This window comes from Equus przewalskii, chromosome 25 (genome assembly GCF_037783145.1).
Source record: "Equus przewalskii isolate Varuska chromosome 25, EquPr2, whole genome shotgun sequence".
NCBI lineage: Eukaryota > Metazoa > Chordata > Mammalia > Perissodactyla > Equidae > Equus > Equus przewalskii.
Window position 1 is genome coordinate 46,072,784 of NC_091855.1, and position 25,724 is coordinate 46,098,507.

General features: G+C 55.2%; 2 protein-coding genes across 18 annotated transcripts in view; both read left to right on the forward strand.

Annotated features, from left to right (window-relative positions):
• Window positions 1-5,202, forward strand: part of PACS2 (phosphofurin acidic cluster sorting protein 2) — a 70,715-nt gene extending 65,513 nt beyond the window's left edge. For 8 of the 16 annotated variants that reach the window (XM_070592987.1, XM_070592991.1, XM_070592985.1 and 5 more), the window contains 3 exons: window positions 673-899; window positions 1,153-1,266; window positions 2,008-5,202. In XM_070592987.1, the coding sequence (XP_070449088.1) occupies window positions 673-899; window positions 1,153-1,266; window positions 2,008-2,126 (460 nt within the window). In that variant the 3' untranslated portion in view covers window positions 2,127-5,202. The remainder of the gene's footprint in view (window positions 1-672; window positions 900-1,152; window positions 1,267-2,007) is intronic. The other 8 variants (XR_011532667.1, XR_011532672.1, XR_011532668.1 and 5 more) reach the window with 3 other exon arrangements.
• Window positions 5,203-5,581: 379 nt separating this feature from the next.
• On the forward strand, window positions 5,582-25,649 carry TEX22 (testis expressed 22). Of its 2 annotated transcripts, none has more exons than XM_070593005.1 (4): window positions 5,582-6,301; window positions 6,625-6,841; window positions 22,129-22,257; window positions 22,383-25,649. In XM_070593005.1, exons 2-4 carry the CDS (start codon window positions 6,677-6,679, stop codon window positions 22,560-22,562), a joined length of 474 nt encoding a protein of 157 aa, XP_070449106.1. In that variant the 5' UTR covers window positions 5,582-6,301; window positions 6,625-6,676; the 3' UTR covers window positions 22,563-25,649. The 2 variants fall into 2 exon arrangements, with proteins under 2 accessions (XP_070449106.1, XP_070449105.1); XM_070593004.1 differs by having other exon boundaries at window positions 6,130-6,530.
• The last annotated feature ends 75 nt before the right edge of the window (window positions 25,650-25,724 follow it).

Here is a 25,724-nt window from a genome sequence, read left to right on the forward strand (position 1 = left end):
CTGAGAAGACGTGGGCCACTCGGACCAGGACGCCTTGTAGGAGGGTGGGGGCAGAAGAGTGGGGGACAGCCAGGTCCTGGCCTGATGTCTCCCCAGTGTCCTAGGGACGGAAACCACAGAGTCAGCAGTGGGTGTACTTTGCACACAGATAGGAGTTTGGAAACTGAGACGTGGGTAGGGGTGTAGAAGACAATGGTAGGTGGTCAGCAGCCCCTCTCGGCCGCTCTTGTGTACAGAAGTCACCCGAAAACACTGCTGTAGGGGGCTGGGGGAGTCAGTGCATCCCTACAGGCCATGTCCCTGGGCTGCCCCAACTGGGCTGCCCCAACTCCCACAGACTGCACCTCTGACAAGGCTGGTTTACCTGGGCCCTCTAGACTCAGAGGGGCAGCTTGGGAGAGCAGGAGGGCAACAAGCCCGGACACTCCTTGTGACCCCAGCATTGCGACCACACCAGGGCCACAGGCACAGACTGGGCTATCCCAGGAGACCAGGGACGGCCCCACAGTGGGCTCCTGGCCCTGGGCTCCCCTCTACTGGCCAGCCGCTGTAGGTAGTCCCCCGAAGTCAGGCAGCACAGGCACCAGCTGGCACCTCCTTGCCTGTGTCAGCCACAGGGATACCACCGTCACCAACCGGGACAGAGGGGTGAGCCTCCCTCTGCTTTCACAGCCAGGGCGTTGGCGCTGAGCTGATGGGGCTGCAGGTGGATTACTGGACGGCAGCCCCGCCCGCAGACAGGAAGAGAGATGCGGAGAAGAAGGACCTGCCCGCTGCCAAAAACACGCTCAAGTGCACCTTCCGGTCTCTCCAGGTCAGCAGGCTGCCCAGCAGTGGCGAGGCCGTGGCCACGCCCACCATGTCCATGACGGTGGTCACCAAGGAGAAGAACAAGAAGGGTGAGGTGGGGGTGGTGGGCTGATTGTCGGGATGATCAAGGGATGGCCATGCAGACCCTGAGGGCCCTGTGAGTCTGGGGGCCACTTCTGACCAGAGCCCCGAGAAGAGGCCACCTGGGCGGGCGGGAGGGCAGGTGGCCTCGGTCACAGCGGAAAGTGGTGAGCAGGGGTCCAAGGGCTGAGCCTGGTAGCCCGTCTACTCCCTGGGCCCTGAGGAGCATTGGGAGGACAGCACGGCCCCTTTTTCTCCTAGTGATGTTTTTGCCCAAGAAAGCCAAGGACAAGGACGTGGAGTCCAAAAGCCAGTGCATCGAGGGCATCAGCCGCCTGATCTGCACGGCCAAGCACCAGCAGAACATGCTGCGGGGTGAGCATGGGGGGGCAGGTGAGCGGGCAGGGGGGTGGCCCTCCCAGGACTCATGGGAGGTCACTGGTCCAGGTGTCCTTCCCTCAGCAGGGAGCCCTCAGAGAGTAAGGTCCCGTCGGTTCTCCTGAAAATATGCAAGTAAACCAGAGCAAAGTTGGGCCACCTTTTTGAATTCCCCGCAGGATATGCTTTTGTTTTGCTATGAAACACTTATTATGTAATTCTAGCTTGGAATACATCTGGGGAAGGCACTGTGTGCACGTTAACAGCTTTTCAAATTCCAGCCAATAGTTTCTTAATCCTTTCTGCTTTTTTAAAAGATTGATTGATCTCAGACTTTTTATACAAGGTATTCTGCAACCAATTCATTCAGAATACGGAGCTCTCGAGGTTTTTCTCTTCCCGTGAGCTCGAGTCTGACGACCAGAGTGGTCAACAACCTCCCAGGCTCCCTTCCTTGATCTTCTGGTTTAAGCAGAGGGTGTTGTAAACCCGCTTTGCAGACCCATGCTGGGGCGGAGGGGGATGTGGACAAGCAGCTCCCCTACCGTCAGGGAGAGGCTGGCCCCAGCAGGTGGCTCGGAGCCAGGGGAGGGCAGGCAGCAGGAAGGACTGGCCAGCACATCAGTGTTGGGGGTCCCTCAGGGTGTGAGGCCCCTCCAGCCTTGGCCTGTGCCGGGAGGAGGGATGGCGTGCTCACTGGCCTGGTGGGCAGGTGGTCAGGTGCTCTTGTCCCCACAGTCCTCATCGACGGCGTGGAGTGGAACGATGTCAAGTTCTTCCAGCTGGCGGCTCAGTGGTCCTCTCATGTCAAGCACTTCCCCATCTGCATCTTCGGACACTCCAAGTCCACCTTCTAGCCCCGCCCACCGTGGGCCGCCAGCTCCCCGCCCTGGAGTTGGGAGGGCCCAGCTGCTTTTCTGTTAACATTTCAGTTTACTACAGAGACAGACCCTTAAAAACACAAAGAGAAACAGTCTTAAGTATGGATGTGCTCACAACCTGGAAACTAATGGGGTAGCTCCCCACTGGGAGCCCATAACTGCTCTGCTTATTAACCAGAATGTTCTGACAGGGGTGGGAGGTCAGGCGGACGGTGTTGAGCTTGAGAATCATGAAAGGTGTGTTTTGGCCTCAGGACGGCCTGAGTGCCCCTCAAGAAGCGTTCTTTGCTGTCTCGTCCTGTCCTTGAAAGCCTGGACTCTGCTTCCTTGGGGAGCCTGGGTCAGGCAGGCGGCCGCACAGACCCCCAGGCTGCCCAGGCACAGAGTTGAGTGACCAGAGGCTGAAGGCTGTCTTCCTGTTGGGGGCATCCTGAGCAGAACACAGAGGCAGGTCAGCCCAGCCCTGGGCTGCAGCTGCCAACCCGCGGAAACACCCCAGCACCGCCCACTCGTGGTTCCTAATAAGCCCCGGCCTCTGGGGCAGCAGAGGTTTTATAGTAGTGGATATTTTTAATGCTTTTAAATACATGTTACAACGTAGCTGCCGAATAGACTGCTCTTCTGAAGTCCCAGCAGCCCTCAGGGCTGCGGGAGAGCCAGCCAGCGCTGCCCACATCCCAGCCCCAAACCTGCCTGCCCCCACGGCGTGCTCCTTGGGCTGTTCTTGAGACACTGCTATGCTTCTGCAAGTTGTCCCTGCCTCAAACTGGGCAAGCACAGCGGCCTCTGCAGCAGGCCCCGGCCCAGTCAGCCTCCTCCTGCTGCCCCCTTCGGCCCCACCTGCTGGCTGGGAGGACATCTGGGCCAGGCGACCAGATGTGTGTGTGTCACCTTTAGCACTAAAGTGGCCAGTGAATTCTCAGGTGAGGTGGCCTGGCCTCTAGCCAAGCTCCTCAAAGCGAGGTTCTGGGTTTGGGTCCCATCCTGGGTGGCAGCCTGGCCCTCTGCCTTCCCATGCAGCCTGCTCGCCAGTCCTGCTGTTCCCCGCCACACCCCTGCACCCTGGGTCTTCACAGGGAGAGCCCACCAGCTTCCGCTGCTTGGCAGCTGTGGACCCTGGCAGCCCTCGCAGGGGGCAGCTTCCTAAGGCTGAGAGCCACACAGGCTGTGCTCAGCAAACAGTGCCAAAGGCAGGACGGGCTGCAGGCCGTCCCCACTCTTCCCTACGACAGCCCTCACCAAAGGCCTGCGGCACAGAGGGCTCCCACCCTCCGGGGTGTGCAAGCTGGCCCGTTGTTCTCGCCTGTTTTCTTCTACCTGTTTACCTCCTCGCCCAGGCGGCTGTCCAGGGTCTGAGTGTTCATGGCTGAGGGTCCTGGGGCTACCTGGTGGACAGGACTTGGGTGTCCACGCCTCGGAATGCTGCGCAGGGGCCACCTCCCCACAAGAGCCCCTCCCTGCTGAGATACACCTCCTCTGACGGCTCCCGGGGCCAGGGACCAAGGCAAAGCCCTGGCTTGGGGCCCTGCCCCTCCCCAGGAAGGACCTGTGGTGAGGGTGCAGGCCCGAACTGACACCCCTCAGGCAGCCAGTGCAGCATCCACCTGCGGCTCCACCCAGAAGCCAGCCTTGGGACCAGACCATCCCCACCTTCCTCCCACTGGGCCTCAGGGCCGTGGTCACTGCTCCTCAAGTTTCCTTTCCAAGGGTCATACTCAACAGGAAAGAGGTGCAGGCAAAGCATCCTTGGCTCAGCTTTCTGGCTGCAAGAGCTGGTTTAGAGGAAGGGCCAAGGGGGCTGTCCTGTGTACCCCGGCTGTGGGTGGCTCCTTTCCTGGGGCTGTCCCCCCCCACCCCATGACCACTTCTATGGCTGTGTCCTTGTATGCGCTTCCCCCCTCTGGCCCTGAGTCCCTTGCCAAGTGCCACAGGGCCCACTCACCACACCATCCCTAAGCCTAGCAACAACCCACTTGCAGACCTGGGCTGTGCATAGCTCTGTGCCTCAGTCTCCCCCTTGGCTAACTGCGGATGGTCACACCTCCCTTGCCTACCTCGTGGAGCTGTTCTAAGGGTGCACACATAAAAGCACTTTGTCTCTCAAAGGTGGATGACCCAGAAGCTGAAGCCGTCCACAGCTGAGCCGTGCACCATGAGCTGAGTGGGGGACACTGTGGGGCATGTGGGGGGGCGTGGGCCCCATATGACAGGAGCTGCCCCCTGGGAGCAGGGGTACTTGGCCTATTGGGTGACCAGAAGTACTAGGACTCAAAGATTAAGCCCCCCTCCGTCACCATCAGGCCAGGCCAGGCTCAAGGGCCTGGCTGTCACTGTCCAGCATGCTGTGGGCAGGCTCCACCCTTGGCCTGTAGCCTGGCCCACTGCTTTCTCCCTCCAACCATCTTGGGTCCCCTGGGTCACCATCTCCTCAGGGCGTGCAGGCTAGTGTCCTGAGTCAGTGTCATGACTGACCGCAGCTCAGGAGGAGGGCCCCTGGGCGCAGAGCCAAGGGTGTCTGTGCAGAGGCTGAAGGAATCAGAGTGGCCAAGGGCAGCTTTGCTGTACTGTCCTCACTCCCAGACAGAAAGACCTGACTGCTCTCTCTGGTCTGGGCTTTGGGAACAAATTCCTCATGACAAGACAGAGGAGAGCAGCTTGCTGCCGAGGGCCGGCCACCTGACCTACACCTAGTCCCTGACTCCCCTCCCCAAGCCGGTCCTGTCCGCGAGGTGGGGAGGATGTGCCCCCGGCAGGGGCCTGCAGGAGCCTGGGGGCTGGGCTTGGTGGCACCCCCGGGGTCTGCCCCTGCAGGCCACAGGGTGCCACTGCGTTCCTGCAGACCGCCATCCAGTTCACTGCGCCTTGTTTGGTTTCTAGGATGTACGTGTTGCTAGTTTTTTTCTTCTTTTTTTTTTTAATGGAAAACAGAATTAATGTAAATAACCTTTTTGGGGAACAGATTCTAATCTGTCACATATGTGACCACGTGGACTATTTTAAGGTGCTGATGCGACACTAATAAACCTGGGGAGCACTCCCCCAGGCCTCCCTCGCTTGCTGTGTGGTTCCTCGCGGCGGCCGCGGCTCCCTCCCTGACCCGCCGTCCGCCGTCCGCCGTCCGCCGGCTCTGCCCCGTGCCCGCGCTGCAGGCACCCGAGCCCTCGGGAAGCCGGGTGGGCGGGGCTCGGGCGGCCGTGGGGGCGAGGCGCCGAGGAGCCCAAGCGCCGGTCTGCGCCGCGGAGGCCCGCCGGAGGTAGGTTGTGGGGCGTGGCCCGGCGGGGCGAGGCCTTGAGTGGGGCCCGCACGGCCAGGCCGGCAGACACCTCGGGTGCTCTCTGCCGGCCGGAAGCCAAAGCGCAGGCGCGGGGCGGCCGGAAGCGGAAGCGGCGAGGCGGGGCGTGCCGGAGCGGAAGTTCCCAGGGCTCGGCTCCGCCCCCTCGGGCCTTCCAGAACCGGTGTGGGCGCCACCCTGACTCTGGTCTTTCCACGGCAGAGGCTGGCCCCTGTCCGGCCTCCGGACCCCAGTGTACCCCGCACCTACCCCACAGTACCCCAGTATATCCCGACCCTCCCCCAGAGTAGCCCAGGGTCCCCACCCCACCCCCACAGTACCCCAGTGTACCCCTTCCCTCCCCCGCACTACCCCAGTGTACCCCACCCCACCCCCACAGTACCCCAGTGTACCCTGTCCCTCACCCACAGTACCCCAGTGTACCCCTTCCCTCCCCCGCACTACCCCAGTGTACCCCGCCCTTCCCCCACAGTACCCCTGTACCCCGTTCCTCTCCCACAGTACCCGTGTGCCCCGCCTCTCCCGCAAAGTAGCCCTGTATACCCCTTCCCTCACTCACAGTACCCCAGTGTACTCCTCCCTCCCCCACAGTACCCCAGTGTACCCCGCCCCTCCCCCACAGTACCCCACTGTACCCGCCCCTCCCCCACAGTACTCCATTGTACCCCGCTCCTCCCCCACAGTACTGCAGTGTGCCCCGCCCTTTCCCCCACCGCACCCATAGTATACCCACCGCTCCCCCACTGACCCCCACATCCCCAGCGGTCCCCTGCCCTCGACCCTCCGCCCTGTGTCCTCTTGTGGAGTGAGTGGAGCGAGCCGGTCCACCACGGCCCGGGGCGGGGTCCGGCGGCAGAAGGTGAGGTCCGGGTGGGAGGAGGGCGGCGGGCAGGAGAGCGGGCCCTCCTCCTCCGCCTGTGCCCGCGGCTCGCAGCTGAGGGCGCAGGCCCAGCCGGGCGAGGGCGGCCCTGGGAGCCTGCACAGGCCCGGGCAGCGTGGGCTGCAGCTGCTCCAGCCTGGGTTGACCACGTGAGGAAAATGGCAGCAGGAGCTGGGGACCCAGTTGGCTCAGCGGGGTCGACCGTTGGGTGAGTGGCCTGAGGCCCACCCAGCACTGTGTGGCCAGTGGCTAGAAGGTGAGGCAGCAGAGCCTGATCGTCTCCATCTCTCCGAGGCATGCAGGCGGCCTCAGGCAGTCCCGGAGCCCCCAGGCGCAGAGAAGCCCCACAGTGAGATGGACAGCAGGAAGCATTTGCTTGAGGCTGCCCTGGGGAAGAGGCCGGAGCCGCAGCTGTCCCCAGGTTGCAGGCAGCCCTCTCCCCTGCCCAGCCCGGCGGCGGCCTGGGGCCAGCCCAGCGCCCGGAGCAGCGGTCAGCAGGGGCTGCAGACCCAGGACTGGGTAAGCTGAGAGCCTGTCAGGAGTCCCAGGATCTGGCTGTGGAGGGGGCTGGCGGGGTGGGCGCAGAGAGGGCCCTTTGGCCTCAGGGAGGCTGTAGGGCGCCTGATGGGAAGCAGGTGCTGGGTGGGGGCACACAGGTGTCAGTTCTCTTCCCTCCTGCGTCCCATGACTGGCCATCTGCCTCCGCTGGGCGCCTCGGAGGGGCCACCTCAGTCCTCACCAGCTCCCATCGCACACGGGCCCAGAGGGCGGCACCAAGTGGAGGGAGCCCAGTTGGGGGAGCTCTGCCCCACAGCAGGGACAGCGTCCTACTGACAGGTAGGCAGGCAGTCACAGAACTTGTCACCAGAAGTAACTAAAACGTTCTTAGAGGTTCTGCCTGTGACAACCCCAAACTGGAGACACCTCTCTGTTCCCGCTCCAACTGATGGGGGAACAGCTGCTCAGTTTCCAGGTAGCCGCGAGAGTGGACGGGGCAGAGTGGCTCCAGCCCAGGGGACGCTCAGGAGCAAAGGAGGCCAGGCCCTTGGGAGTTCTATAGGGTTCCCTGTGGGAGGGTCAAAGCCAGGCTGAGTGGATCAAGGCTGTGACAAGCTAGCCACACACAGTGCTGGCCATGTGGCCAGTTCACGTGTGGGAGTGCATCAAGCCTTGCGCTTAGATGTATCTGCATGTGTGTTTGCTGTGGTCAAAGGTTTATGTATAAAGGTGATGGGAAAAACAAGCGGGCTCCCCAAGCTGCCTGTGGCGGCCACCACGTGCTCTCCCAGCCACAGCCCATGGCTGGAATGCCCGTCAGGGTGCTGGGGGAGACCAACCAGCAGACCCTTCGGCTTCTGTGAGGCTGACGTGTCAGGACATGTCAACAGTCCAGGGCATAAATGCACAAGTCTGTCACTTGTCAGGGGTGAAGGCTCCTCAGGAGGAGGGATGGGACCCGGGGCTTATGTCCAGGACAGGTGGTAGGGACGTGAGAACAGCAAAAGCAGACCCACATTCTTCTGCAGGGATGGAGGAGCCTGCCAGCTCAGCCAGGGGCCGCCTGCCATGTTTGCAGTTCCGAGAGGTGGGCTGGCGGCTGTGGTTCATTAGAGGGTGAGGGACGAGGCAGGAGAGCAGGAAAGAAGGACACTGGGGGAGGTGGCACAGGGGACGCGGGTTTGGGTGGAGGCTGGGAAGGAGGTGCAGACCCATCTCGGCAGGCAGACTCTCAGGCTTCTGGTTTGGGGGCAGGGATTCCTGCCAGGTCCCCCACAACCTGGGAGCCCTCCCGTGTCATCCTGCTGTGACCTTGAGGGGTGCACTGGGCTACCCTCTCTCCAGATGTCCTGTGCAGTGTTCCTCCTTTCTCCCCCCTGGCATGGCCTTGGTCTGGAATGCCCTTCATCCAGATTTTCCTGCAGCTGGCTCCTTGTCAGGCATCGTCTTCCAGGGAGAGTATCTGTTGTGTCAGCCCCACCATTCCCTTCGTCTCTGTCCCTTCCTAGCCGAAGCCCCCAAGAGCCTCCCTTGTCTGCATTGTTCACTTTGGGCCCCCAGTGCCCCGCACGGTGAGGGCACAGATTCACAGAAGCGCAACGACCTCTGGCTGAGGCCAAGGTTCAAGGAGACTTCTCCCGACGGAGGGTCTGCAGACATCCAGCCTTGCACAGAAGGTTGGGCAAGCGTGTGCACCTCTGCTTCCTAACAGTCCTGCCAAAATGACCACATCCTGAAGAAGGCAGGGGTCCACAGGACAGAGATGAGGCGGGAGGACTGGCCAAGAGGAGGTGGCGACCACATTCCAGGGGATGGCCACGGGTTGGACGGAGTGGGGGGATCAGCTCTTGGCTGCGTGGTGGGAGGTGGCAGAGGCAGGGTGGTGTCCCAGTCCCAGCCCCGGTCTGCCCACGTCACTGACCTACTCTAGTTCTCCCTTTCAGTGTAGAATGACAGGGGAGGGCAGCAGACGTTGGAATAAAACCTCTGTCGTGAAGGAGAACAAAACTCCCAGAAAGAAAAGAACTGGCCGAATCACAGCAGTGTTGGGGCAAGCAGAGCTGGAGCGTCAGCATCCCCGCGGGCCCTGCGCTGTCTCAGGAGGATTGGCCCATGCAGCCCAACGAGAGGGACGCGGACTGTGAGCACTGGGGGGGAGGTGCTGCTTGCACCAGGGAGCCGCGTGGCTGTGCCTGGTCAGTGCAGGGGATGGTCAGTGCAGTCCACCCATAGCCGAGGGTTCGGGAAGGGCGTTCACACCATCACACGAAAGTCAGTAGCCTGTAGACATCAACATCAGACTCTAGAAAATAAGCTTGTGAAAAGGCACATCTGACAACAAGAAATACGTAAACCGGCTTGAGAGGAACTTTAAAACCCCCCAAAGCATCACCGAGAGATTTAACAACGGAAGAGACACTGTGTTCTTGGAGAGGAAGACGTGCTGGCACAGAGGGTTCTCCCCAGGCAGCTCACAGTCAGTGTCGTCAGTGATGAAAACGCCAAAAGCTCATCTTCTCTTTTCCAGTACAGCAAACTGGTCAAATGGAAAAATAAGCAAGAATAAGTTCAGCCTAACAGATATGAATTCCTTTCACAAAGTTTTAATTATCAAAGCAATAGGGTCCTGGTGAGTGATGCATGAACAGCAGAACAAAACAGAAAATCTGGAAATCGACCCAAATGTCTGCAGACACTTGGTGTAGGATGAAGGTGGCATCTCATATAAGTAGAGGGAGGGTGGCCTTTCAATAAATTATGCTGGGCAACTGAGTAGCTATCCAGAAGAAAGAACACTGCACCCATGCCTCTCATCGAATACCGGGAGAAACTCCAAATGCATCCAAGGTTTCAACGTAGAAAAGTAGAACCACGAAAGGACTAGAAGGAATCCTGGGCAGATTCCCTTACGACCACGGACTAGGGGAGACCTTTATAATCCAAGCCTCAAGTCTAGCAGCCATAAGAGAAAAGGTGGATGCATTTACCACATGTGAAAAACAAACAGAAACTTCTACGGAGGCAAAATAGACACGCCAAGCCAAGTTGAGGTAACTGATGTGGGCGTGAGATCTTCACGGGAAAGGCCAGTCCTGTTGACAGGTGGGACTGAGGACACTGGGGACCCGTCCACGTGTGAAAGCGTAAAGTTGAACTCTTACCTAACACCACATACAAAAATTAAAATGAATCAAAGACATAAGCTGTGAGCCAAAACTACAGAACTCCTAGAAGAAAACATGGGGGAAGAGCTTTGTGACGTTGAACACAGCAGTGATTTTTGGATATGATGCCAATGGCGTAGGCAACAAAAGCAAAAGTAGACAAACGTATGACATCAACCTTAAAAACTGTGCAGCAAAGGGCACAATCACCAGAGTGAAAGGCAACCAACGAAACGGGAGGAAATGTTTGCAAATTACAGATCTGATAAGGGTGAATATCCAGAGCATATAGAGAACTCCTAAAACTCAACAACAACAAAACCCAATTAAAAAATGGGCGGGGCCAGCCCGGTGGCACAGTGGTTAAGTGTGCACGCTCCGCTTCGGCAACCCAGGGTTTGCCGCTTCTGATCCCGGGTGCGGAAATGGCATCGCTTGTCAAGCCATGCTGTGGTAGGCGTCCCACACATAAGGTGGAGGAGGCTGGGCACGGATGTTAGCTCAGGGCTAGCCTTCCTCAGCAAAAAGAGGAGGATTGGCCCCAGATGCTAGCTCAGGGCTAATCTTCCTCAAAAAAAAAAAGGCAAAAGGCTTGAAGAGACATTTTTCCAGAGAAGATATACAGATGGTCAGCACATCTATGAAAAGATGCTCAACATCATTAGTTATAGTGAAATGCAAATCAAGAACAAAGTGAGGTACTACGTCATGCCCATTGGGATGGCTGTAATAATAATAAAAAAAGAGGGGCCAGCCCAGTGGCGCAGTGGTTAGGGTTACACATTCTAGTTTGGCAGCCTGGGGTTCACCCGTTTGGATCCCGGGTGCAGACATGCCACCGCTTGACAAGCCATGCTGTGGTAGGCGTCCTGAATATAAAGTAGAGGAAGATGGGCATGGATGTTAGCTCAGAGCCAGTCTTCCTCAGCAAAAAGAGGAGGATTGGCTACAGGTGTTAACTCAGGGCCAATCTTCCTGAAAAAACAACTGAGCCAGCCTGGTGGCCTGGCGGTTAAGTTCATGTGTTCTGCTTCGGTGGCCCAGGGTTCATGGGCCCGGATCCTGGGTGCAGACTTACACACTGCTCATCAAGCCATGCTGTGGCAGGTGTCCCACATATAAAGTAGAGGAAGATGGGCACAGATGTTGGTTGGCTTAGGGCCAATCTTCCTCAGCAAAGAGAGGAGGATTGGTGGCAGATGATAGCTCAGAACTAATCTTCCTCAAAAAAGAAAAGAAAAAAAGAACAAATGTTGGCAAGGTTGTGGAGAAATGGGAACCCTTGTGCACTGCTGGTGGGAATGTAAAACAGTATAGTTGCTATGGGGAACAGTATGGTTGTTCCTCAAAAAATTAATCATAGAATTACCATGTGATCCAGCTTCCACTTCTGGGTATACATCTGGAAGAATTGAAAGTAGGGACACAAACAGACATTTGTACATCCATGTTTACGGCAGTATTATTTGTAATAGCCAAAAGATGGAAGCAAGCCAAGTGTCCATCAACGGATGAATGTGGTATCTACATCTGATGGAATATTATTCAGCCTAAAAACATTCTGACATATGTTACAACGTGCATGATCCTTGAGCACATTACGCCAAGTGAAATAAGCCAGACACAAAAGGACAAAACTATATGATTCACTCATATGAAGGACCTAGAGGAGTCAGCTTCATAGAGACAGAGAGCAGAATGGTGGGTGCCAGGGGCTGGGGGAGGGGGTGGGGAATTGGTGTTTAATGGGGACAGAGTTTCAGATTGAGAAGACAAAAGAGTTCAGGAGACGGACAGTGGTGGTTGTACAACAAGGCGAATGTGCTTAATGCCACTGAACTGCACACTTAAAAATGACTAAAATGGTAAATTTTATGTCATGTATTTTACCATGATAAAAAAATAAAAAGGGAAGAAAAAAAGAAGGAACAAGTTGTCATTTGATGGCATACAGCTGCTTGTGAAGACGGGGAGAAGCAAGATGACTCCTCCAAGTCCCAGAAGTGGGTCTTTCAGTGGTGAGTGAGGTCTGGCCTGGCAGGAAGGGCTGGTGAGAGGGGTCTGGTCCTGAGGCGTTAACACAGGACACAGCACCGAGAGAAATAGCGGGCGATTGTGAAAGCAAAGCACGAGGCAGGCAGGGGAACTTGAGAGCAACGTGTGCCTAATAGAAGTTCTGGAAGGACAGGAGAGAGACTGAGTGCGCCCACGCTGGGCCCTGGTGCCCTAGCAGCTGACCCTGCGGGGCTCGGGCCAGTCTGCACTGGACACCCCGGGGCAACTGGGACCAGCAGGTTGTCCTGAAAATGGAGAAGAAGATGAGCCATCTTCCCGCAGGAGACGCCAGACCCCTTCCTGCCCCTGACACCCAGCACCCGACAAAGGCACCTGGAGCCAGGCCCGGAGTGATGGAGATCTGCGTGGGGACGTAGAGCACACACATCGGGAAGAGGGAGACCGTCTCCAGAATGTACAGCCTTTCACAGAGGGAACCCCAGCTGGCAAGAAAGAAAGTAAAAGGTATTTGATGTCGGGAAAGTAAATTAATTGTCTGACAAAATGTGAAAGGCCAGAAGATACGAGCGTTGGCAAAGGTGTGGGAAGCAGAGCCAGTGCCTCCTGCTGGTGGGAGTGTGACGTGGCCGCGAGGCGGTGCGGGGAGGAGCTGAAAGGCCCACTGTCCAGGAGGAGCGCACACGTGAACACCGAGGACGGCCCTGTTGTCCTGTCAGTTGGGGGTGTTAAATACTTGGGGAATGTTCGTTCAGGTGAAGGCCGTACAGCAGTGACAATAAGTGAATTGGCTCCTAGGAGTCCACATGGCGATGTCTGAAAAGCAGGTTGAGTGAAAAGCACATGGAAGAACATTCTACACTCTGTTGTCCCATTTATCTACATTTTAAGACCAGCACAGTGCCTTGTACTGTCTAGGACCACGTCCAAAGGTGGCAGGGGCTGGAAAGCGTGAACTGGAACCCATCGTATCTGTGCTCAGCACGGGCAGAGGCAGGAACAGGGACAATGAGAACTTATCAACCGTCTTTTATTTCTTGGGGAAAAAACCTGAAGCAAATATGGTATTGTCCATTGGGTAGTGGATTCCTGAGTTTTTAAATATATTTTCTTTGTGTTTTTCCCATGTAGTTATTGTTCTCAATTGTAACCAAACGCGTGCCTAAGGCCAGGCTGGGGGGCGGGGGCGGGCAGGCCCCGGGGTGCAGGGTGGGGGCCAGGGGCCCGTCGTCTGCTGCAGGGGCTCTCCCCGGGTGGGTGGCACAGCCCTGTTCTTGCCTGCAGTGACCCGGGCATACCCCAAACACCTCCAAGGCCAGTGGCCTGGGTGCAGCCTCTGGAGGCCTGGGGGCACCTGACAGACCTAACTATGGATTCTGGAAATGCCTCGGGCGTAAGTTCATGGCAGTCCCGTGAGCAGCAACCAAACTCGCGACCGCAGTGTCTTTAACACCCTTGTCGGAAGAAGGTGATCGAGTGCCAGTGAGTCAAGAAGAAAAGACGTGATCGATTTGAAGAGCACAGTTGTTAACGAGCTTGACTTGCAAGAGCCCTGCTGTTGAACAAGAGAAAACCGCCTCTTCTTTTTGTTGGGTTTTAGGGCATCAATGAGTCACACACCCCTTGTCCCTCCTAGAACTCTGAAACATGGCCAGAAAGGTGTTTGAGAAGCAGACGTCCCCGCACGGAGTCCCAGAGAGATGGGGGCAACAGAGTGGGAGAGTGGGAAGCAGGTGGCCTCTCCCATGAGACCATGTCAGCAGGGCTCACCCGCTCCACAGAGCTCCCAGCAGCATGGCACCTCTCCGTGAATGTGGACATGGAGCGAGGGCCCTGGGATGGAGGAAATGGGAGCACAGGGAGTGGATGCTTCCAGAATCTCAGAAAGAAATCCTCGGGAAGGAAGGAAACATCCCCTGCACACAACATGGAACGGATTCTATTTTTTAAAAAGGAACATTCAGAAAATAAAAGGAGCCAGCCCCATGGCCGAGTGGTTAATTTTGTGAGCTCCACTTCAGTGGCTGGGGTTCACCAGTTCAGATCCTGCACGCAGACCTACGCAGGGCTCATTGAGCCATGCTCTGGCGGCATCCCACACAGAAAAACTAGAGTGACTTACAACTAGTATATACAACGATGTACTGGGGCTTTGGGGAGAAAAAAAGAGGATGATTGGCAACAGATGTTAGCTCAGGGCCAATCTTCCTCACCCAAAAAAAAAAAAAAGAGAAAAGAGCTCTTAATAAACAGAACAGAACAGAATTGAAATGTTTGGTAGAAGAATTGGAATATAAAATTGAGGAAGCTGCCTGGAAAATGGAAGAGAAAGACAAAGAAATGGGAAGTAGGAGAAAAGATGGGAAACCTTGAGGAACCGTCCAGAAAGACCAACGTGCAGCTGAAAAGGAGTGAACGCCAGCGGGAGTAAATTATCAGACAGCTGAGCAGAGACCCATGTTCCCATGGGGGGAGCCCTCTGGGCACCGTGCCCAGGGCAGTGAGGGTGTTTCACCACTGGTCTCACTATGCTGGGAATAAAGCAAAGCCCCTGAGGTGACTGAGTTTGTGTTACTAAAGTCGATTCTTAAAAATCCTAAAGAGACCAGTCGTGACAAAGGAAATTCTAAATTGGCCCGAGATCTTCCCTAAATGAGGAATTTATGGGTGGGCAGTCCCAAGCAATTAAGAAATGAGTCATCCCCAGGGATGAGGTTTAAGCTGCCCAGAGCCGCGTGTCGTACGTAGGGAAACACCAGTGCAGGGTAAGAGGAGGAGAAGGAAAAAGAAGAAAATGCCATCCAGCCTCACTGTGGCACGGTCGCAGTAAGTCAGTCAAATCAGCCAGCATCTAAAAGACTGACCCTCACGAGAGTGATGCTGTACCCCACACACTTCCGCCTCAGTTCTTCACAGCTCTGTCCTCAGTGCCCAGGCTGCTGCATGGCACACCGTAGGTGCTCACCGAATTTACATCAAATAAATAAAGTTGTGTCTAATTACAAGAAAACTGCATCTCCAGGATGAGGGAATTTGGAAGTCTATTAATAAAATTCTGTACGTTAACAAAGGATGAAAACCACACGATTGTCTCAATAGATGTTGAAAAATAATGTGAACAATTCTGGTATCTTTTCTTAAAAATAAAACAAATATGAAAACCTGTTGATTATTAACAAGGTAGGAAGAGATGGACATTTCTGTAACTCGATAAAGGGGACCTGTCGAGAGCTCACAGTGGACGTCACCAGCAGTGTTTCTCACATATTCTGGCAGCCGGGGGGGACGCAGACGTCACCATGACAGTGCAACAGCACGCAGGGGACTGGAGCCTGTGCAGAAGCCAGGAAAGGGAAGGAGCCATAAATACCTGAGAAGGAGAGGTAAAATGGTCACCATGTGCCGCTAAAATACTGTCCAGCTAGAAAATCCACACAAGCCAGTTAAAAAGAAGGACCACTAATAAAAGAGGAAGGTGGGCTATACGATCACCATTCACAACTTGATAGTTTTCAACACACTGAAAATAACCAACCAGAAAATGTAATGGAAAAAGGGATCCATTCACTTTCACAACAGAAACTATGAAGTCCCTAGAAATAAATCTGTTGTTCTTCCATCCCTATGTGAAGAAGACCGTAAATGTCACTGAATCATGGAGAGAACACCTAAAGGAGAGCCGAGCCATAGTATTCGATGGGAAGACAGTGTTTTAAACCTGCCACATACCCCCAAAAAACTAATTCAGTGCAATCTCAATTTTTGAAATAAAGTTTTCATGAATCTTGAAAATTTTATTCTAAAGGTACATAGTGTTTCGGGCAGTATATTAGTTATCTTTTGTTGCATAACAAATTTCCCCCAGAACTTAGCTGCTTAAAACGATAATCAGTATTTTGTCCCAGTTTCTGTAGATCAGGAATCTGGGAGCTGCACAGCTGGGTGGCTTTGGCTCAGGGTTTCTCATGAGGTTGTAGTCAAGGTGTCAGAGCTGCAGTCATCTGAAAGTTTGAATAAAGCTGGAGAAGCCATTTCCACAGTGGCTCACTCACAGGGCTGGCAAGCCAGTGCCAGCCGTGGGCAGGAGGTCTCTGCTCCTCACCGTGTGGACCTCTCTCCGGGCTTGAGTGTCCTCACGTCATGGAGGCTGGCTTTCCCCAGCACAGCGGTTCACGAGACAGCAAGGAGGAAGCTGTAGTGTTTCATGACTTAGCTTTGGAAGTCACACTCCGTCACTTCTACAACATCCTGTTTGTTACATGGGTCATCCCTGGTTACTGTGGGAGGGAAGACACAGGGCATGAATACGAGGGCATGTGGGAGGCGAGAATCACTGGGTGCCTCGTGGAGGCTGGCTAACCCAGGCAGTCAGTTAGACTCTAGTCACAGGCCCAGCAGATCCCAAGCTGGAGAAACACAAGGAATCGATACCTAGAACCATCATAGTGAGACTGCAGGATGCCATGGACAGAGACCGTCTCAAAGGCAATCGAAGAGGAAAGATGGAGAACATTTAATGGAGTGACTGTGAGACTGACGTTAGCAACATCTTGGTGCACTAGAATGACAGGAGTATGTGCTGAAAGAAGATAACTGTCAATCAGGGGTTTTATGCCCAGCAAAGTATCTTTTAAAAAGAGGGCAAGATAGATAGATAGATAAATAAATTAAATAAATGAAAACCAGAATTTGCCACCAGCAGACCATCACCGCAATTTCAAGAGCAGACATCTATACAGCAGGAAGGTGACTTCAGATAGAAGGTCTGAAATGGATGAGGAATGAGGAGCACAAAGAAGGAAGTGGTCAAACTGAACCTCACGCGGATGGGCACCACAGTTGTCGGACACCGCTCACACAGACAAGGCCCAGGGTGGACGAACGTGCACCCACGACAGCTCAGGTGTCAGGAGGGGTGTCCGTGAGTGGAGCTAAGTGTTCTAAATGCCTTGTGTTGATAGAGAAGATGGTGGAGATGCATGTCAACTTTAGACGGTGAGGAGTTTGCACGCACGCTGTGATTACACTAAAAGAATAGAAAGAGAACCACTTCCAAACAAGTGGAGGGGAAAATGGAATAGAAACAGTTCTTGACTGACGATCCAGAAGAAAGAAGAGAGGCCAAAGGCCCATAGAACAGGCGGGACAAACCACACACAAGACACAGCAGCAGGTGCAGTTACCAGTGTCGGTTAATTCAGTGATGGCATGGACCACATGCCGCAGTTAAACAGCCGATGTCTTCAGAGTGGATTGAAAATAGTCCAGTCCCTCCATATGCACGTGAGTGTGTAGGGAGTGAAACATGGGAATATTCCAACCAAGTGGGATGAAGACAGACCAGGAACAGCCTCGCATCAGTCCACATCACACTTCGCTGCCAAACTCTGGAGTTAGAGCGAGGGGGTGCCCCTCCCGCGGCAGCAAGGGTGGTCCGGCACACATGCTCACAAGTGAAAGGAGCAAGTGACAGAATTATCTGTGCAGTGTGGCTCCCTTTATTCAGAGTTCAGAAACGTGCAAAAGTAAACAATATGTTACTGCGTAGTAAAAATATAATTTGAAGAAGTACAGATGTTTTTTAAAAACTTACTGGAATCTTTTTGGAAAAGAAACTGTGCAAGAATTTTTTTTTTTGAGGAAGATTAGCCCTGAGCTAACATCTGCTGCCAGTCCTCCTCTTTTCGCTGAGGAAGACTGGCCCTGAGCTAACATCCGTGCCCATCTTCCTCTACTTTCTATGTGGGACGCCTGCCACAGCACGGCTTGCCAAGTGTTGCCATGTCCGCACCTGAGATCCGAACAGGCGAACCCTGGGCCGCTGAAGCAGAACGTGCGCACTTAACCGCTGCACCACCGGGCCGGCCCCTGTGCAAGAATTTTGAAAAATAAGAGCAAAGCCTTGCTTGCCTGCTCTAAGCTCCAGCAATTAAATTGTGTGGTATTGGGACAGAAGTTGGCAAGTAGACCCACAATCCAGCACAAATAGTCCAGAAATGGACCCTTGTTTAAGTCCGGCATTTAACGTATGCTTTGTGTGGTGTGGCAGAGCAGTGGGAAACAGACTTTCCCACGAATGGTCTTGGCGTGATTGGCTCTCCATTTAGAGGACCGTAAAGTTGATCCCTGCCCCCCTCAGCAAACAGACACACCCCAAACGTCAAAACCAAACCACAGAAGCACTGGGAGGAGGGAGAAGAGCGGTATTTAGAATCTCAGAGTGGGAAATGCCTGTCTTAGGCCAAACACATCGGCCATAAAGGAAAATTCTGACAAGCCTGTCTGCAGTTTCTCAAGTTTGGTACAATCCAAGACACAAAAATGTTATAAGATGGTCTAGAAGGAAACATTGGTAATGTTTCTGACATTCCAGTGTTTACTGACCAGAATCTGTGAAGAGATGCTCAGAAGCAATGAGAAAACATTTTTAAAACTGAGTAGAAATGCGTATAAAGTCTATGGACTCACAGTTCCTAAAAGAAGAAACTGAGTGGATGCTAGACATGAAATGATTTACAAAAATGATGAAGATGGATATATGTGGAGTTGCTGAGGACACGAGGAAAAGGGCACCTGTAATTCTGTTTTATTGGTTTTTTAAAGAACCAGTTTGTGATAACTGTCCACCATTTTTTATTTTAATTTATTCGTTAAACTTTCAGTGACTTTCTTCTTTCCTTAGCTTCTTGAATTATTTGCTTCGTCACTGTCCTGGGCTTTTTTCTCATGATGCTTGAGAGCTGGCGACCGTCTTCAGAGGCCAGCTTTGGCCACCGTGCACCTCGTGGCACAGTTCCGCTCTGGCTGCTCATTTCTCTTTTTTTCTTCCTAAAGATTGACACCTGAGATAACAACTCTTGCCAATCTATTTTTTTCTCTTCCCTGCTTTTTCTCTCCCAAATCCCCCCAGTACATACTTGCACATGTTTTAGTTGTGGGTCCTTCCAGCTGTGGTATGTGGGATGCCGCCTCAACGTGGCCTGACGAGCAGTGCCATGTCCGCACCCAGGATCCAAACCGGCGAAACCCTGGGCCACCGAAGTGGAGCGCGTGAACTTAAATCACTCAGCCTCGGGGCCGGCCCCTGGCTGCTTGTTTCTGAATGAACTGGCGCTCAGTCTTGATTTTCCTTTTCACTCGGGAGCTGATTAGTGTTCTGGACTATCCATGCCAATAGGAGTGTCTTGTCATCCTCCCATTATTAATTTCTAATTGTATTGCTTTGCAGGCGCATAATGTGACCCTGTGAGTCCTTCCCAGTCTTCTCCATCAGTCAGCGTTTGCTGTGATGGTGCTCTGTAACGAGCAGCTCCAAAGTTTCCATGATACACGGCAACAGGCTTTTGTTTTCCTGCCCATGGGTCTGAGGTCGGTGGGGTTTGTGTGTCTTCTCTGAGGTCTTCCCAGGGAATGCTGTGCTCATGGTAGATGGCAGAAACGCAAGAGGCCGACTCATACCACACAGGCATGTTTAAAGCACATGCTCTGTTAACATTCTGTGGACTTGCCCAACATCAATCGGGCAGGAAAATATGCTCCAGTGGCCAACACTGTGACGTCACTTATTAAGGGGAGGCGTAGACTTCAGTTACAGGAAGGGAGTGAAGAATTAGGAACAACCTACCACACCTTCTATGGGGTTTTTAATTCTGACATCACATTTTCAGTTTTGAAGAGCTCATTTTTGTGCTCTGAATGGCCCCCTTCACATCATCCTCTTGTGTCACAGATACACCGTGTCAGGCAGAAGAACAATGACAGTCGGGGAGGTGGCACGCTTTTCTCTCCCGCACTAGCTCCCTGTCCCCTGCGTGTCTTTCACTCCTGCTGGGTTGTGCTCAAGCAGAGGCTTTGTCGACACTGGTGGTGCCTGCTCTGGCTCTGCATTGCAGGGTGGGGCCTGCAGCGCTGGCCTTGGGCTTTGTGTGCTGAGGTGCGGCCTCTTCTCTGCGCCTGGTCATTGTCCCCAGAAAGGAGTGCTCCCTGCCCCTCTGGGGAGGGCAGAATGGCCAGGCCACCACCGTTCTTCGTGCAGAGTGGAAAGAGGGGCTGGGACTTCACTTTTTTTTTTTGCCTTAAACAACAGAAATTTATTCTCCCAGTCTGGAGACTAGAAGTTCAAAACCAAAGTGTCAGCAGGTTTGGTTCCTTCCGAGGGCTGTGATGGGAAGATCTGTTCCAGGCCTCTCTCCTTGGCTGGTGGACATCTTCTCCCTTCGTCTCCTCACCTCATCTTCCTTCTATGTGTCTGTGTCCAAATGTCCACTTTTTTTTTCAACCTAACCATTTTTTTTAAAGATTGGCACCTGAGCTAACAACTGTTGCCAATCTTTTTTTTTTTTTTTCTGCTTTATCTCCTCAAATCCCTCCGGTACATAGTTGTATATCTTAGTTGTGAGTCCTTCTAGTTGTGGCATGTGGGACACCTCCTCAACCTGGCCTGACGGCTGGTGCCATGTCCACACCGAGGATCTGAACCTGTGAAACCCTGGGCTGCCAAAGCAGAGCGTGCAAGCTTAACCGCTCGGCCATGGGGCCGGCCCCTCAACCTAACCATTTTTAAGTGTACAGTTCAGTTAAGTATATTCACATTGTCATGAAACAGATCTCCAGAATTCTTTTTTTTTTTTTTTTTTGAGGAAGATTAGCCCTGAGCTAACTGCTGCCAATCCTCCTCTTTTTTGCTGAGGAATGCTAGCCCTGAGCTAACATCCGTGCCCATCTTCCTCTATTTTATATGCGGGATGCCTACCACAGCATGGCGTGCCACGCGGTACCATGTCTGCACCCGGGATCCGAAATGGCGAACCCAGCCCACTGAGAAGCAGAACATGTGAACTTAACCGCTGTGCCACCGGGCCGGCCCCTCTAGAACTCTTTTTATTTTGCAAATCTGAAACTCTGTTCCCATTAAACACTAACTCCCCCTCCCCCAGCCACTGGCATCCACCATTCTGCTTCCTGTCTCTGAATCTCACTCTTGCAGGGACCTCACATGAGTGGAATCACACAGGATTTGTCCTTTTGTGACTGGCTTACTTCACTGAGCATGATGTCCTCAAGGTTCACCCATGTTGTAGTATGTGTCAAGATTTCCTTCCTTTTTGAGGCTGAATAATATTCCATTTTGTGGATGGATCACACTAGGGGCATCCATTCATCAGTTGGCAGATGCTGGGGTTACTTCCACCTTTTGGCCATTGTGAATAATGCAGCTGTGAACATGGGTGTAGAAATATCTCTTTGAAATATCCTGCTTTCAGATCCTTTGGATATGTACTCAGAAGCAGGATTGTTGGATCCTATAGTACAGTTCTATTTTTAATTTTTTGAGGAATGGGGACTTCACTTTAAGTTTGTCTTAATCCTCTATTTTTACTATGCACCCCCCCAGCATGGCACTCTAGAGAGTGACCTCCTGCCTTCCCCCAGGGAGGTAGCAGGATGGCACCCTGGCTGGGCAGAGTCTGCCAGGGGCTTTGGGGGTCTTTCACAGATAGTCCACCCGGGAAGTTCGGGGGGAGGGGTGTCCTGTGGGGGTGCAGCCAGCTTTTGGCTTTTCCCAGGTGGAAATCACTTTCCAGCCTCCTGCCTTGTGCTCACAGCCCTCCTCCACTGGCGCCTCACCGCCTGTTCTTGTGTCCTTACCTGGGTGTTACTTTCCCCCCACCTCTCATTATGGTCATTTTAGAGGGGCTTGGGGAGGAGCTTTGGGTCCCGCCTTTCTTGAGGCAGACAGCAGTCTGGCGGCCTGTTCTCGCGGGCTCTCTGGAGTGCGGGTTCTGCCAGCTCAGGAGGGCGGCTTCTGCCCGGCCACCACCAGGCACCAGCTGGGTGGGCCACGGCCTGTGCTGTAAGGACTTGAGCGTCCAGGGGTTGACCCTTGTACAGTAAAGTGGGGTGAGTGCAGAGCCACTGTGCAAAACCACAGGAGGCCACAGGACCAGAGGCTGCGAGGCACCGCCTGCCGGGTCTCCCGCCAGCACTTGGGGCCTGAGCTGGATCCCGGGAAGGCTTCGCAGACTGCGCTTTAGAAAGCCCGCCTCCCCAGCCTGGAGGGTGCAGAGGGTCAGCGGGTGCAGGGGTGGGCGGCCACAGGAGCTGGCGCAGACCGCTGCCCTGTCCCCGCAGGTGTGCGAGCCGCGACAGAGCAGGTACCCGAGCCGCCGCTGGAGCGTCAGCATCGACGAGCGCCGGCGGCTGGCCCTGCTGGGCGGCTGGGAGAGGCCGCGCGCCGCCGGGGGCCCCCAGAGCTGCCAGGTGCGCGGCGGGGCGCGGTGGCGGGGCGCGGGGCCGGCCCCTCTCGACCTTGCTTCGCCAGGGCCGGGCCTGCCCCGCCCCCTTCCCTTCCCCGCCCCGCCCCCTGACCCCGCCGTCTCCCGCAGGACATCACCCAGATCGTGGCCCAGCTGGTGTCCGAGGACGTGGACAAGGACGTGCTCCTCCCCCACCCGCCGAGGTCCGCCGAGTCCACCAACGGCTTCCACGCCTTCCTGGCCCCGAGCGCGCCTTTCTGGCAGAATGCGACTTTGGAGGCCCAGGGCTCGAGGTCACCACCCTCCTAAGAGCCGACTCAGCCCAATGTCTGTCTTCCAGCGCCTTTCCTCTGGGGTTCAGAGGGAGGTGGCCGGCCACTCCCGGGCTCATGGCTTCTGAGTCCTCACCAGGAGGGCTCCCACCAGGGGGTCATAACCAGCCCGGGGATGAGAGAACAAACCCAGGAGGACAGTCTGACTGCCCCCACCTCAGAACATGTATCTCTGAGGCCTTGGAGACCACCTCTGGGAGAGGTCGTTTGCTCCAGCCCAGCCTCCAAGAGGCCATTTGGAGAGGCCTGGGGGACAGAGCAGAGTGGGACCTTCCAGGAGAGCCCTCTGGGCTGCCAGGAGAGTCTGCCCACATCTGCCATGGACGAGCATCCCTAGGCCAAGCAGCTGTGGGAGGGCTGGGAGGGGTGTGGTGCTCTCATAGGCCCCACCTTTGGAGCCTGGCTCATGACCAGCAGCTTTGCAGGCCTGGGTGCAAGTGGTCTGGGCTGGGGAGCCTGGCCTCTGGGGGGAATTGGGTACCTGCCTGGGTGGGCAGTGGAATTGGGTGGGACCAGGGGGCTTCCAGGAAGGTTCCAGCTTGATGTTACAAACTGTCAGGTACTGGTGCCCGCCCAGCGTGGGGCGCTGGGTCACACGTTGGGCCCTGCCTTGGGGAGGCCCACAGGGGCTCATATAACCCAGGGATGATGCTGTGATGGGGAGCAGCCAAGGGGCTGCAGGAGTCAGGGAGGTGCTGAACACAGAGAAAAGCTGGCCTTGGGCTGCGTGGTGTTCACTTTTGGCTCGAGGTGGAGGAGCAGGTGGGTGGGAGGGTTCTGAGCTGGGGGTGACAAGGCAGGTGCTGCATTTTGGGGAGACCAAGCTAGAGGGGCACTGGAATTGGGAGGTGGGGAAGGAGGGAGGTGATCGCAGGCCCCCAACCCTCAAAGGCAGAGGAAGGACAGCAGTGGGGGGCAGGTGCTGTCCCTTGGACTTGGTGATTGACTACTGTCAGGGGTTGACTGGGCTTCCATGTGGGGGCAGCTGGATGGAGGGAGCTTTGGGCAAGATGGGGTGATCAACCCCAGGCCTTGGTTGAGGGCAGGAGCCAGGCCTGTGCAGCACCTGGGCTCCTGTATGCCCCACAAAACTGGCTAGGCTACCCCCAGCCTTGGAGCTGGAGCCAGAGTGGCATCCTCCACTCCTGCCTCCCACCCTGCCTTACTGTAAGACTCAGTGCAGGTTTCTCTTCCTCCAGGAAGCCTCCCAAGATCACACAGCTGGGCAACCCCTTCTGTTCTTTCTGGAGTCCCCCAAGTGTAATTCTGTTGCAGGCCCGTGCATTTCTCAGGATCCCTAGCGTGGGTGGAGGGCCACAGGAACGGTGGGGTGGTGGGAGGGACTGGGGAAGGTGTCTGAAGTGGGGGAGAAAGGAGGGTGAGGTTTAGGCAGGGCCCTGGGGGACATCATGACCCCCTCTCCCCCCACCAGAGACCCCTGATGATGAAGTGGGGGGTGGGTGTCAAGGGCCAGGCTCCATGCTGGGCAGTCCAGAGTGGGAGCTACAGTGTCAACAATTCAGATGGAGGTGACAGTGCTGTGGGGCTCTCTGTTGCTGAGCGGCTTTAAAGGATTCCATGTTGTCACTGGAGATCCAGGGGTGCACTGGGCTCATCCTGCCAGGTCTCCTGGTCTCACTTGGGGTGGCTCATGAGGCTGCAGTCAGATGCTGCTGAGACCAGGATAAGGTCTCCCCGACCAGGAGCTGGCCTTCAGCATCCCACACGCCCCACCAAAGCAGCCCCCTTAGGGCGGAGCCCAGCGTTGGTTATGGCGACCACAGGGCAGCCTGACTCCTGTGTCCAGTAGAGTACGGTGCCCAGGGACAGGTGGTGGGGCCTGGAGACAGCTTTGCTGTCACACTGGGTACTGGCCTCCTGCTGCTGTCCTAACAGGTCACAGCAGACGTAGCATCTAGGAGTTCATTCACTGTGAGTTGTCTCATCAGGCCAAGATCAGGTTGTGAGCAGGTCCATGCTCCCTCCTGGAGGCTCCAGGGAAGAATCTGCTCCTGGCCTTTTCCAGCTTCTAGAAGCTACCAGCATCCCTTGGCTCATGGCCCTTCCTCCATCTTTAAAGCCAGCAGCACAGCATTTCTCTGGCCCTGCTCCCATCCTCACATCTTCTGTCTCTTTGCTGCCTCCTCTTCCACCTTTAAGGACCCTCGTGACAACATTGGGTCCACCTAGGTAATCCCATTTTAAAGTCAGCTGGTTAGCAGCCTTAACCGCACCTTGCCTTGTAACCTAGTAGAATCACAGGTTTGGGCTGAAGGCGTGGACGTCTTTGGGGAAGGGCAACCTGCCTTCCACAGGGGCCACAGGGGCTCCTGGCATCGAGGGGTGGAGGCTGGGGGTGTTGCTGAACATGCCACAGAGCACAGGACAGCCCCCTACAACAAAGGATGATGGGGCCCCAAATGTCAACAGTGCCCTGACTGGGAGCCCTTGGGAGAGACGGGTCCACCCAGCAGACAGGGCAGGCATCAGGGGGATGGGCAGAGAGGGAGACCCTTGGGCAGCATCAGTCTGGCTAGGATCGTCACCCTGGCCACCACTGACAGTGGACCCTGCAGTCAACCACCATATGTCCCTTCAAGCTGTCCCTTCACTTCTGCTTCCTGACTGGGTGGGTCTCTCCTCAAGCTCTAGGACGAGCACTATGCCCCCCCAGGGCTTACGGGGACAGCCCCGGGCAGGGGGGCCTCTGGGGTGCTCCATGGCAGGGAGGGCGGTCTCCTGTGCCCAGGCGAGCCTGGACGGCCCCATGGTCTCCCTTGTCCCCAGCACCCGCTGCGCTCGAGTCAGGCCAGCTCTGAGCAGGGAGTGGAGACCACTCTGGACATCCCAAGCAGAAAGGGGAGCCCCCCGTGGCCCAGCTCTCAGGGCCTGGTTCCAGGACTGGGGGGAGTGCCTGGGAGGTGTCATCGTGCCCTCCTGAGGGCCAGTGGACAGTCACTGCCCCCCATTGTCCCTGCTGAAAAAAATGACTTCACTGGCTTTGCAAGAACACCTGCTCAGTATTAAATAACCTGACAATAAAGTTTGAAAAATCTCCCCACAATTTCATCACTGAGGTAAGCGCTGTTAGTGTTTGGTGGTTATTCAGGTGTTTGCGAAGGTCTGGGCAGACATGAGA